Consider the following 14605-nt stretch of genomic DNA (forward strand, 5'->3'; position numbering starts at 1 on the left):
TTGGACGCTGAAAGCAGCTTTTTCTCAGGAAATCTAATTCCATTGACTCTCTGTGAAAACCCCTCGGTCACCAGGGAGGGAGGGGGGGAGGGAGAGAGACTGCTTTATCATTCTTACCCTCAAGATGCTTTCACTTGGGATCTACCCAAACGATCTGTCCTTACGTCAAGATTTAAGAGAAAAAGAGACGGCCGCCGACCGAGGCCTCTGCCCTCGTTTCTTGTAAATCCGCCGCTGTGAAACGAATGAAAGTCCGATTTCCCCAATGGGGACGACAAAGTGCCCCCGCTTTTCTGTTGTTCACGTGTCTGTGATGGTTAAAGTGTGTTGCGTTGTGCTGCGGGAAAAGGCCCCCGAGGCGCTGGCCCTGGAAAAACCTTCCCCAGAGCGTTGTTGACTGGGTGGAGCTGATTTGCATCAGTTCTCATTAATACGTCACTGCTTAGATACAACACCACCAAGCCAGGTGATCTACGAGGATAGGCTCTACTAGTGTCTGTGTGTCTGTGTGTCTGTGTGTGTGTGTGTGTGTGTGTGTGTGTGTGTGTGTGTGTGCGTGTGCGTGTGTGTCTGGCTCAGTCACCGACATCATTTTGATGACATAATTGACCTCTCCCTCCTTCTTTCAGATGAGCGAGACAGGGTGCAGAAGAAAACCTTCACCAAATGGGTCAACAAGCATCTGATCAAGGTATGGGAGCCTCTTAAACACTGCTGACTCTGGGTTGGATTCGCCATGTCTGATTGATTCTTTTGGTTATTCACTGGGGACATGTTGCCCCTGGTGACGCTACCTGGCGGTGCAGTATGCTAAGCTGCGGGATGCAAATAGCTGCAAATAGTGCGGACATTTTTCAAACGCCAATTTTCGATCAGACTCAGATCGTCCAGTGAGATATAGAATTCTACGTTAATAAATACACACATTTGCTTTGGAAAGGGTTAAATAGTTGTTTTTCGCTCGGATAAGTAACATGTATTCCTTTTTCGGATGTTACCGTGGTTACGGAGACATCCGCTGCGGCACGCAGGCATGGGTGGAGAGCATGAGCTCAAAGGACAAAATGCGTTTTTAATAATTCAGTGCAGCAGCAACTCTGTCACACATCTGGACTCACCCAGTTATTGAATGGCTGTTTAGCTGTTTTTGTTACACAAAAATTTGAACATTGGACAACATGTATTGAAAAACAGTGAATTAGGTCCAGGAAAACTGGAACTACAACTGGTCACGTGGCCTCGTCATAATTATGGCAGCAAATGAGGGAGGAAAGGAGGGGAATGCAACCAGGAGGGTTCTGGGGTGTACTTGAGGCAGGTGTGATGGGACCGCCTGTGTGTGTGTGGGTGGGGGTGGGGGTGGGAGTGGTGGTTAGGGTTAGATGTCCACTGGTGAGTGTACATGACTTATCCCCATTGGCATTGGTGTAGAAGGTCGGTATTACGTTGCGACGCCTCGCAGAAGGGGCCCCGAAGCCCCCCCTGAACTCCGCAGCCTTGTGGACACCCTACGGCTGCAGGAAAGCCGCGAGTACCCTGCCCTGTGGCCATAGAAGACCCCTGGGCCCCCAGAGAAGCCAGAGTGCCGTGGATCAACCCCCAAGCCCAGCCCCGAGAAGCATGACCCAGTCCCAGGGTGCACAAGAGACCCCGCACCCCAGGGGCGCACACATACAACCAACCCCGGGTGCAGGCACAAGATGCAGCTGCCGGCACAGAACCCGGGCCATGGGAGCAAGCCGTGGACCGCGGACCCGGATCCCGGCCCCACGGTGACAGACCAACACCCCGCCCGAGCCGCCCGCCCCACGGGCGAGCCGGCAGGACCCCATGCCCACCCACGCCCCGCACAAGGGGAAGGCCCGCGCCACCGCAGCCCCGCCCGGCATGAGTGCCAAGTGCCCATACACGTAGCAGCTGCACATACACGTAGCAGCAGTTTAGCTGTTTGACTGACTGGCTAGATCCAGCCCTGATGTAGAACCCTCCTGTGTCCCCTCTGCGTAATGAATGGATAGTTTCATCAAGAGGAATACTGAATGGAAGGTGATTATTGAACCGCTGATTGGTGATCGATTGCTGTGTTTCAACATGTGGATAAATGGATGACACAGCGTTTATGATGTCGCTACGTAGCACTGGGAACACATAGCGTTCTGAACACACTACCCAGCATGCGGCAGTGACTACCCAGCATGCGGCAGTGACTACCCAGCATGCGGGAGTTCACTACTCAGCATGCAGCAGTGCACACTGCTCAGCTCAGTTCACTGCCCAGCATGCAGCATTTCACTACCCATTTTGCAGCCGTTCACTACCCAGCATGCAGCAGTTCACTACCCGGCATGCAGCAGTGACTATCCAGCATGCAGCAGTTCACTAATCTGCATGCAGCAGTTCACTGCCCAGCATGCAGCAGTGCAGAACTCAGCATTCAGCAGTGACTACCCATTATGCAGCAGTGACTACCCAGCATGCAACATTTCACTTCCTATCATGCAGCAGTTCACTCCCCAGCATGCAACAGTGACTGCCCATTATGCAGCAGTTCACTGCCCAGCATGCAGCCGTTCACTACCCAGCATGCAGCAGTTCACTCCCCAGCATGCAACAGTGACTGCCCATTATGCAGCAGTTCACTGCCCAGCATGCAGCCGTTCACTACCCAGCATGCAGCATTTCACTTCCTATCATGCAGCAGTTCACTACCCAGCATGCAGCAGTGACTGCCCATTATGCAGCCGTTCACTACCCAGCATGCAGCCGTTCACTACCCAGCATGCAGCAGTTCACTGCCCAGCATGCAGCCGTTCACTGCCCAGCATGCAGCCGTTCACTGCCCAGCATGCAGCCGTTCACTACCCAGCATGCAGCAGTTCACTGCCCAGCATGCAGCAGTTCACTGCCCAGCATGCAGCAGTTCACTGCCCAGCATGCAGCCGTTCACTACCCAGTATGCAGCAGTTCACTGCCCAGCATGCAGCCGTTCACTACCCAGCATGCAGCAGTTCACTGCCCATTATGCAGCAGTGACTGCCCATTATGCAGCAGTTCACTACCCAGCAAGCAGCAGTTCACTGCCCATTATGCAGCAGTTCACTGCCCATTATGCAGCAGTTCACTGCCCAGCATGCAGCAGTGCAGCACTCATCATGCAGCAGTGACTGCCCATTATGCAGCAGTTCACTACCCAGCATGCAGCATTGCAATACCCAGCTTGCAGCAGTGATTACCCAGCATGCAGCAGTGACTACACAGCATGCAGCAGTCCAGTGCATGAAAGAGAAACAGCAACCTCTGGTTGCACTCAGTGTGGTGATGCGGACGACTGTCTGCAACGTACGTGTGTCCACGCATGTACACTGTGTACCTCATAACACACACACACACACACACACACACACACACACACACACACACACACACACACACACACTTTGGCATGTTGGTCACATGACAGACAGAGGCGACTCTGCGACTTCATAACTCTGTCGAAACTTTTGGCAAAGAGAGAGAGCATGAGAGAGAGAGGGAGAAATGGAGCGGGAGAGAGCACTTTAGACTGCACATCATCTACTCTGACACCAGTGCTCAGCTCGTCAGCAGATGCATCCAATGACATTTTCTTTTTCACAAACGTGTGTGTAATGTTTTCTAAACGTAGTGTGATGAGTTCAGAGATGCTGGCCAATCAGAAGAGCACTGGAGACATGATTGACAGGTGGTGGTTCCTCCCTCCAGAGCTGAGAGGGGAGGGGGGGGGTTCTGTTCAGTGACATCATTCCCTTCATTCTTTTCATTCGTTTGTCTTCATGTTTGTCTTTACTCTTCAAGACTCACACGGTAACACACCTTGGTGTGTGTGTGTGTGTGTGTGTGTGTGTGTGTGTGTGTGTGTGTGTGTGTGTGTGTGTGTGTGCAGTGCCTGCACACACCAGGCTAAACACTGACATTTAGTTTCAAATACACACACAGTGACACAGGCTGTTGACAAAAGCGACAACAGAGCCGCCAGGAGTTGTGGATCAGTAGGCCGAGGCAGGTATCAGAGATAAGGTCCAAGCGTCCTGTCAAACCATTTTGGGGGAAAAGTAAAAATATTACCTAAATACTGTGTGTGTGTGTGTGTGTGTGTGTGTGTGTGTGTGTGTGTGTGTGTATATATACATATAAATATTATCCGGCCCACAAGAGCTTAACAGGACGCCCTGTCAAAGCGCCCTGGGTGGACGAGGAAAACTTCCTAAAAGTTTGATTAGAGTTAATCTTCTGTTTGATTGAAGACTTAACATGACGGTGACAAATGCTGATTATTGACTACATCGCCATATTTTAACTATATTGCCATATTTTAACTATATCACCATATTTTAACTATATTGCAATATTTGAACTCTATTGCCATATTTGAACTATATCACCATATTTGTACAATATTGCCATATTTGAACGATATCACCATACTTGAACTATATCACCATATTTAAACTATATCGCCATATTTTAACTACATGTTGATATTTAACTATATCGCCATATTTTAACTATTGCCATATTTTAACTATTATTATTATTATGTTTAATAGCTCTGTATGTCTTACAACAACATAATCAGCCCTAATTGGTAGCAATTTAAAACGAGAAAAATTAAAACTAATTTAAAGAGATAACTCATTTGTATGCTGCTCACACACACACACACACACACACACACACACACACACACACACACACACACACACACACACACTTACACATGCAGTCTAACACATACACAGTCTCACACACACACACACACACACACACAGTCACACACACACACACACACACACACACACACACAGTCTCACACACACACACACACACACACACACACACACACACACACACACACACACACATACACACACTGCCTCACTTCCTGGTACTTTTGGATCATCTCATTAACACCAGCACTGTGATTCGCCTTCCGATCAACCAGATACATGACTGAACAGGATTGAGGGATGAACGGAGGGAGGGAGGAATGGATTGCGGGAGGGATGGAGAAGTTGGGATTTGGGTGATGCAGAGAGGAATACATCTTGGGACAGGAGCTTTGTATTCACTGAAGACGTTATGTCCCTTACATTAGAGCAGAGTATTTAACAAGATATACTCTATGGAACTTTTGATAGAACAATAGAAAATAATAACACACACACACACACACACACACACACACACATACTGTGTGTGTGTGTGTGTGTGTGTGTGTGTGTATATATAATTTTAATATAATTTCCATATATATATATTCATATATTCATTTAAGCTGGTTGCATAACTTCCAAACAATAACTTGCAATAACATGCATGACTTGTATAAATACAAGTCACTAAATTATTCAAAAACGGAGACAATACAATTGAATCATGTTGAGAAGTTGTTTTTTTTCTTTTGTAAATCTGCACTGAAGTTTATTTTGTTTTAGGTCTATATGTTTGTGTTAGGACACGTGGCCTCACTGTGCTATTTCCAGGACTTTGTGTCCCTCCAGTGGCAGAACATGGTACTGAAGCTTACTTGCAGATGAATGTCAATTCATACGAATATGATTAAAGATATATTCATATATATTCATATAAACACTTTATGACCCATTAAAAGTATTTGCACTGCTTTTCCTGGAGGACCTGCAGATTTGGACACATAAAGGAGCGTTACTCATCCTGTTTTTACATTTTACATTTCAATTTATTTTCACTACAGATGCCTTGGGTGGAATATAACCAAACACCTTAAATTTGGCTTATGTCACTATAGAACTATAGCCCCACAGGTGCGTTCAGGGAGGGAGAGAGTCTTTCTGGCAGTGGGGCGCTGGCACGGCATGATTTTTTTTATTCATGATCAGGCTTGCGGCCCAACACGGGAACATAAAACAGCAACGAAACGATGGGAGTCAGGGTTCGTGTGGCTCGGGGTGTGGGCAGCAGGGTCCGGTCTCCTGCACCGCGACCTCCCTCCTGCCACCACCCCAACCCCCGCAAGATAAAGCAACAAATAAGAATGCTCTCCCGGTCCGACCGCTCAGCGCTATCACCTGCACGCTGTGGCTTGACCACGCCCCCTTGTCTGCCACAACATCTTTTGGCCTCTTATCTTTATAAAAAAAGTTGTTTTTTTTCTATTTGTTAGAATACATTTAGGAATGAATGCAAAGAACACCCCTGCCACTAAGATGTAAAATCACAAGATATTGACTTTGAAATACTTTGATCCAAAGTACCTCACAATATCATAAAAACAGAAAAAAACACATTTTCTAACATAAGTCACTCAGAGATGAGAGAGAGGGAGAGAGGGAGAGAGAGAGAAGCGCAGCATGTCTCCGACGGGAATGCTCCCCGTTGCTGTGGTGACGGGGCAACAGCTGGTGCGGATTCTGAGAGTCGGTGTTGAGTCATCTTGATGATTTTATTTTTAATATTTATTATATTTTACTATTTAATATTATTTTTATTACACTTATTTATTGGAAATGTTCATGGAAAAAAAAGAAAAATAATAAAATATCCCTCCCTCCATCAGGTGAGGAAGCACATCACGGACCTCTACGAGGATCTTAGGGATGGACACAACCTCATCTCTCTGCTGGAGGTCCTGTCTGGAGTCACACTGGTAGGTATACATACACACACCACACACACACACACACCACACACACACCACACATACACCACACATACACCACACACACACACACACACACACACACACAGCATGACCCTGTCTGATACAGTAAGTCAAATTATATAATACGCAGACAGATAAACAGATGAACTGACAAAGTGCTGACTGTAGTCTGCACACACACACACACACACACACACACACACACACACACACACACACACACACACACACACACACACACACACACACACACACACACACACACACACACACACACACACACACACACACAGTGCTGATGCCTCTAGGAACACTCAGCAACGTTGTTGTTGTTACCCTGACACATCAAGCTGACACTGTGTGTGTGTGTGTGTGTGTGTGTGTGTGTGTGTGTGTGTGTGTGTGTGTGTGTGTGTGTGTGTGTGTGTGTGTGTGTGTGTGTGTGTAAGAAATGGACAAACAAAAAAGGGAAGAGAGAATATTTTTTGTTTGTATTGTTTGTTCATTTCAATGTTTAATTTCAATGTTTGTTTGTTTTTTGAGTTTAATATATGAATAGTGTAATTAGCTATATGTATAATTTATATATAAATAATATATAATTTAAATGTACAATATAATATGTGCAAAATATATTATATTGCATTTAAACCTCCATTATATTATTTCTACTATACAAATATAATGTCTTTATATATGAGTATGTTAAAGCAGCACTATTTATCATTTGGTATTTGGCACCCCTACAATTTCCGAGTGCAATTGCACTTTTACACCATCGTCGTAGAACTCGGTCCGGTGTCCGAAAATAACTTATTTTATTGGACAAATTTGAACCTTATCGTTGATGTTTCAATGGCAGTCTGTGATACTGGCAGATATAATGTACACCTCGGGTACAGCGCCCTTTTACATGGACCTCTGGGCTGAGGGTGCCAGAGGTGCAATCCTCCATATTACAAGTCAGTTTACCATCAAAATGAATCTGAAGCTGTTATTTTAAGGTAAAAAAGGTACATAGTGTTGCTTTAATATTGAAATATGTTATATACTGTATATACATAATTGATCTCTTGAACTTGAACTTTGGATAGTGTATATATATATAAAGAAATTGGACATATAAGGTTGCTCTATATAATTTATTCATACAAATATTATAAAGATATAATCTATACATCACATATGTTAACAATGTAATATCTTATATATATATTAATATTATTTATATATATGAATATATAAATATGATATACAGTATAATGGTATACATGTATACATATATGTATATAATATAATTTATATAAATATAATATGTGTATGATTCTAAATATGTATAAATATAATATATTCGAGCTGTTTAAACATTACAAACTGTTTATTCTTTAGTTCCTTTTCCATTTTCCTCCCTCGTTCCACCTCTCCACCAACATGTCACTCTCTCTTTCCATCTTCCATCTTTCTTTCTCTCATCCCATCCATCCATCCATCCATCCATCCATCCATCTATCCGTCATTCCCCTTTACGCCCCGACCCCGCCTACCTGGTAAACCTCCCCCTCCCGTTGCTGTAGCAACTGAAGAGCAGTGGCCCTGCACTGAAACGGGCATACGCGTCGCGCGCCCCCCCCTCTCATCCTGCTCAGAGGGGAGGATGAGGAGGCGGAGGAAGGAGCTCAGGGAGTACGTTTGACCCCCACCCGCCCTCACCCTCACCCAGACCTCCCTCCCCCGCATCTCTGGACTCACCCTCCGCTGCCCCACCCCGGGTGTCTGCATGGCAGTGCTGTGCTAACAGCATGTCAGCATCACGCTACTGTGTGTGTGTGTGTGTGTGTGTGACATGATGCAGCGTGGCATCGAAAATAATATTTAGTTAATATTTATAATCTTCTATCATTTTTTTAATTATTATTATTATTATTATTATTATTATTTTAATTATTTATTGTTATAGAAAAATTAGAGTTCCAAATGTAAGTTGACAATGAAAGTGTAATTTATTATTACATATTAACATATTATTAATCGTAATATATTACACAACATATTATTATAATCTTTTTACATAATATCCTAGATTTTATCATATATTATTAAGAATAATGTCATACAATATAATATAAGACAACATGGTGGTCTGCTGGTTATGAAGCTAGTTCAATAATATATATTATTATAATAATAATGTTCTGATGATATATTATTAAAATAATATTTATTATAATAATATCAGTATAAAAATGTATTATTAAAATAATATATATTATTATTATGTGTGTGTGTGTGTGTGTGTATGTGTATATATATATATATATATATATATTCTGCAAGTCTACAAGTCATTTTGGAATCCTCTCCTCTTCATCGCCCCCACTCTATCCCTTTCTCCCCTCTTCCTCTCCTCCACTCCTCTCCATACCTCTTTACCCTCCTAATATTCCTTTCCTCCACCCCTCTCCATCTATCCCTCCCCTCCTCCTCTTCCTCTCCTCCACTCCTCTCCATCCCTCTCTCCTCCACTCCTCTCCATCCCTCTCTCCTCCACTCCTCTCCATCTCTCTCCCCTGCTCCTCTTCATCTCCTCCACTCCTCTCCTTCCCTCTCTCCCCTCCTCTTCTCCTCCCCTTCCTCTCATCCACTCCCCTCCATCCCTATCTCCCTTCCTCCCCTCCTCCACTTCATCTTCTCCACTCCTCTCCATCCCTTTCTCCCCTCCTCCCCCCAATCTCCTCCACTCCTCTCCATCCCTCTCTCCTCTCCTTTATATGAAGCTGAGTGCTCACTCTTTCCCTGCACGGAATAAAAACACACACGTCTGCATTCGGACACGTGTGTGTGAGTGTGCGTGTGCGTGTGTGTGTGCGTGTGTGTATGAGAGAAAGACTGAGAGAGTCACTAACAGACGTGTGTGTAACCTTACCAATAAAGAATAAGAAAAGGCACACTTTAAATGCTGAAAGTGTAATTAACAGCTGAACAGTATGCTTTGGTTGGAGTCATGTTGAAGACGTCGCCCTTTGCAGGAGATCTCCTGCAGAGGGCGACGCAGAGGGGTGAGGGGCAGAGGGCTATTACTGCAGCTCCTGCAGCGTCCTGACCTCCATGCACTTTGAGTTGAATTAAATATATATACAGTATGTTTGTTTGTTTGCTTGTTTGTTTGTTTGATGCATGTTGTTCCTTTTTTTAAATTATTATTTGTAAATTCTCATTCATCTCTTTTTGGGTGTTTCTTTCCTCTTTAGCCCAGAGAAAAGGGTCGGATGAGATTCCATCGACTGCAAAATGTTCAGATTGCGCTGGACTTCCTCAAACAAAGACAGGTTCGTATCTCTCTCTCTTTCTCTCTCTCTTTCTCTCTCTCTCTCTCTCTCTCTCTCTCTCTCTCTCTCTCTCTCTCTGTCTCCCCATTTTCTTTGGGTTTATTGTTTTTTTGGGGGTCTATTGTACATTGTGTATTGTTTTGAAAAAATACGATAAGTTCTTCAAATGAATGAAATCTCTGATTTAAAGAGGCGCTGTTGGTTAAAACCTCTTGTTTCCACAGAATACATGTATTATTTTTACCACCGACCACTGGTTTAAGTTACCAAACAGAAAAGTAAAACACATAATTAAATTAACAAACCTAAAACTGTGTGACTGTGAACAGAATGGCACTTTTTATATTTTATATATTTTACTATTTCTGTTTAAATTGTATTAAATATTTTTCAGACTGTTAAGATGTTTTAGTGCCAGTCGTCTGTAGAGAAACGCAGCAATGCTCACCACAACACATTCCTTATACATGAGGTCATACTTAATAACCTGCTTTTGGTTTTGGTTTGTGTTTCAGGTCAAACTGGTCAACATCAGGAATGATGACATCACAGATGGAAACCCCAAACTGACGCTGGGTCTGATCTGGACCATCATCCTCCACTTCCAGGTCAGTTTATCAGCTAAAAACGCCGTCTCCGGCCTCGAGTGAATAAATCTGAGGCCGAATTCTTCTCCTTCAAGTGAATTCCTGCTTCATGACGTGTTGTTTGGACGTTTGTAGAGTTGTGTTCTCCTCCAGCCATGGAGCCTGAAGGGACTTGGTGTGTGTGTGTGTGTGTGTGTGTGTGTGTGTGTGTGTGTGTGTGTGTGTGTGTGTGTGTGTGTGTGTGTGTGTGTGTGTGTGTGTGTGTGTGACAGATTGAGGTGTGTTTTAGCGATGACTTCTTTCCTTGGATTACATTTTCAATAAGTTATGTTTCCATGAAATACCAAAATGGTTGTGGTATTTCTGTGAGTAATTAGCATTGCACGGCTTCTATTTTTCCGATGCCTCGCTTGAGTGTATTAGACTCAACATGGTCACAAGTTTTTGTGGACTACTTTTTTTTTCATATATTTCATTAATCCTGCAAAGTAATGGCGACCACAGGGATTAAATATCAATTGAACAGATCCACAGACATCTATCGGGTTACTAAGTACGTAAATATATAGGTAAACACATAGTTTATAATTTAGAACCACTACAGACCGACTGAGTCTATGCTGCACACTGGACACGGTCAAATGGACATTATCAATCAGAACCTGTATATTTATAGTAAATAATATGATGACATCATAAAGTGTCTTACTGTAAATCTTGTTCATTTTGTTTATATAGTTTGAATAGTGACGTGTCAGTTAAGCAGGACCAGCTGAATATTTGGGGTCAAATTTGGTTGGTTTTTCACTAATTTCTGCTCCGTATGTTGATCGATTTGGATGAAACTTAAACCACGAGATGCTTGTGACATAGCGGTTTAAACGACACCTCAACCGTGTTTGTAGTTTATAGCACAGTTTGTTCCTATATCTTAAACATATATGCAGTGAAATGTCATGACACCCAGTGATTACCCACAATAGGCTCTAAAAATACTAAATTGTGCGTAAATATATGTGTGACAAATAATCTTTTGAACTTGAACTTATAGTTTCTGCATCACTGTAATATAATAAATGTGGTTAGAAAATAATTATAACTAATCTAATTTATAATAATTGAAATCTATAACATTCAAATTAAAGGCTTTTTAAATGTCTATTTATTCAAATTTCAAACGCATCAAAGGCTCCGTGGATCAATGAAAATAACCCCCCAAAAAAAAGAATAAAAACGTCAACTTGTCTGTAGTTCCCGTCGGAGGCCACCAGATGGCGCCGTGCCGCAGGTTAAGGAAGTCACATCCCGTCAAGGTGATCCTGCCCACTGGTCGCCATGGAGACGGAGGTGCATGACTCTGCAGCAGCCCATCCCAGTGTCATGAATCAGCGAAAGGGAGAGGGAGAGGGAGGGGGGGGAGAGAGAGTGGAGTTTACTAGATATTACAACGTTAAATACAAATTCTATCTGACCTACCTGTCTGTACCGTTATTTAAAAACATATATTTATATGAAAGTGGATGAAGTACCTTTTCAGTGTGCAGGCCTGGTGCTACACATAATTTATAATATATAATATTTAAATATGGATAGAAATTTAATTTGAGGGAGAGAAAGAATCATCTCGCTCATGACCTGCCTTGTTTCTGCTTGTTACTTGCCTTTCTGTTCCAAATATATAGTGCTTACCTGCAACACCATGCCTAGATGAGTTGATCATCTGTCCAGAATCGGTCTAAAATTTCAGTAAAATGTTTTTTCCAAGGGTCTTAAAAACATATGAATTCTGATGCTGCAGTTCCTCCCTCAAACCACCGGGTTTCCTCAGTGAGTCGTGCAAGGTGACCTGGAACAACTGGGCTCTGCCCCAGAAGTACTAATCCAGAATTAATATTGGAAGCGTCTCGGTCCACGTGGATCCGTCTCCACGGCGATAAAAAGCATGAAACTGTTAAAGAAGGAGCAAGGATCTGACGGAGGGAGGTAGCGAGGAGAAAACGTGACTCGAGTGTTTTTTCCACCAAAAAAAGTTTGATTCTGGTCCAGATGATTCTGTGTTGTCGTTGTTTTTCTGTCGCATGTTGTTCGGAAGCTTCACGCCGGCCCTCAGGTTTGGGGTGGGGCGGGGCGGGATTATTGTCTCTCAGACATTCCTCGTGTTTCAGTGTCAACGAATTTCTCCAAAATATTATGAAATTATCGATATTGAGCTATTCCGCGGTTACCTGGTTTGTTTCCTCGTTTACTAGTTTGTTCCCGTCTTCTCTTGTTTTCTAGGTGGTTTCCTAGCTTGGGTCCTTGTTTCCCACCTTGCTTCCTTGTTTCCTGGCTTGTTTCTTCGCTTCCTCGCTTGTATCCTGTCTTGTTTCCTGGCTTGTTTCGTGGCTTCTTTCCTAGTTTGCTAGCTGGTTTCCGAGTTTCTTTCCTAATTTGCGAGCTGGTTTCCTAGCGTGTGTCGTAGGTTGTTTCATTGTTTCCTAGCTTGTTTCCTAGCTTGTGTCCGAGGTTGTTTCGTAGGTGGTTTCCAAGCTTGTTTCCTTGTTTCCTTGATTTTGTCCTACTTTCCTAGTTCGTTTCTCACCTTGCCTCCCACCTTGTTTTCTTGTTTCCCAGCTCCTTTCCCAGCGCCTTCCTTAGCTACTTTGCTGGCTCCTTTCCTAGCTTCCTACGACAGGATTTGGGGAGAGCTGTTTGCTGCTTAGCGTTAAAAACACAGTGGAACAGGAAGTGGATTTCAGAAGGGAATCGCTTTCTGTGGAGCTATTTTAAGCACCGTGTTGAACTGCCCCCTGCTGGGAAAGTGCATGCGTGTGTGCTTCTTCAAAGAGAGCGTGAGGAGCTGTGTGTTTGAATAGTTGGTCCATTCTCCTCCTCCTCTTTTCTCTCTCTGTCCCTTTCAACCTCCCCCTTAATTCTTTCAAACTCCCCTCCCTCCTTATTCATTCTGAACCTTGCTCCCCTTTTCACCCGGGGAAGCCCTTCACATGGTGGGCAGAACGACAGATTAGACGCCGAAAGTGTCAGAGAGAGAGAGAGAGAGAGAGAGGGTAGGGGGGCGGAGAGAGAGAGAGAGAGGGGTGAGGGGGAGAGAGAGAGAGAATTGCTCCCCCGCTCGCCGCTTGATGGTAGTGCAGAGGCTCAACAGTGTGATTGCGATTCTTTCCGGGTTTTTTTTTCTTCCCTCCACCATTGCTGCAGCTGCCTAAAATTCAGTAGAGCTTTTGGGTCAAGTGTAGATCGTGTGTGTGTGTGTGTGTGTGACAGAAAGTTGCCCGCTGGAAACTGAAAGAGAGAGGCTGAGAGAGAGAACACGGAAGTGAACAGGAGGAGGAGCACAGTGGAGAGAGAGAGAGAGAGAGGCTGAGGGAGGGCGAGAGTGAGAGATTGAGCTGTGCAGCGAGTGAGGCGGCAGCAGCAGGGAGATAAAAGCCTCGCTCTCTCTCTCCTCCTCTCTCTCAGCCGTGCCTGGAAAAGAGGGATAAAGCGTAGTACAGAAGCCAAGCCAAGGAGAGAGGAGCGCATGCTTCTGTCGCCACTGTAGCTCCGGGCTTCCCCTCATCGCTAGGCATCGCCGCCGCGGACACACACACACACACACACACACACACACACACGACGGCTGTCTTCCCGGGGAAGCAGCATATCAATGGGATCAGTCCTGGTGGAGTGCTCTTCAGTTCACAGTCTTTTTTTCGTCTTTTCCAAAGAAGCCCCGGAGAAGGAAGCCCGCCGTGTCCTCGCCGCTTTGCTCCGTCCGCCTTTTCACCGTCATCAAAACCCAACTGGAGCGAGTAGAACGACCGGGCGGAGGTTGCGGTAGAAACCCCTGACACGCCCTCTCGATCCAGCCGCTGGTGGACGACCTGTAGCCCTCGTTCTTCCTCCTAACGCTCCGCCTCCGCCTTGTCCTCCTTCCGGCCCGGCTGACAGCGGTGGTCGGCAGGAACCGGCTCGCCGCTTCAGGCCTGGATGCCTCTTTTAATTAGATGCTCTAAACCTGAAGAGCCACAAAG

At 44.6% G+C, this 14605-nt stretch overlaps 1 protein-coding gene across 1 annotated transcript in view; it reads left to right on the forward strand.

The window, feature by feature from the left end:
* The window catches only part of macf1a (microtubule actin crosslinking factor 1a), a gene marked incomplete at its 5' end in the record, with an annotated part of 253846 nt that overhangs the window by 92711 nt on the left and 146530 nt on the right, over positions 1-14605 (forward strand). Inside the window, 6 exon segments of the mRNA XM_079998137.1 lie at positions 630-691; positions 6575-6664; positions 8254-8304; positions 8306-8362; positions 9928-10005; positions 10521-10613. Of these exon segments, the coding sequence (XP_079854263.1) occupies positions 630-691; positions 6575-6664; positions 8254-8304; positions 8306-8362; positions 9928-10005; positions 10521-10613 (431 nt within the window).

Source organism: Zeus faber (genome assembly GCF_960531495.2).
Source record: "Zeus faber genome assembly, chromosome: 1".
Lineage (NCBI taxonomy): Eukaryota > Metazoa > Chordata > Actinopteri > Zeiformes > Zeidae > Zeus > Zeus faber.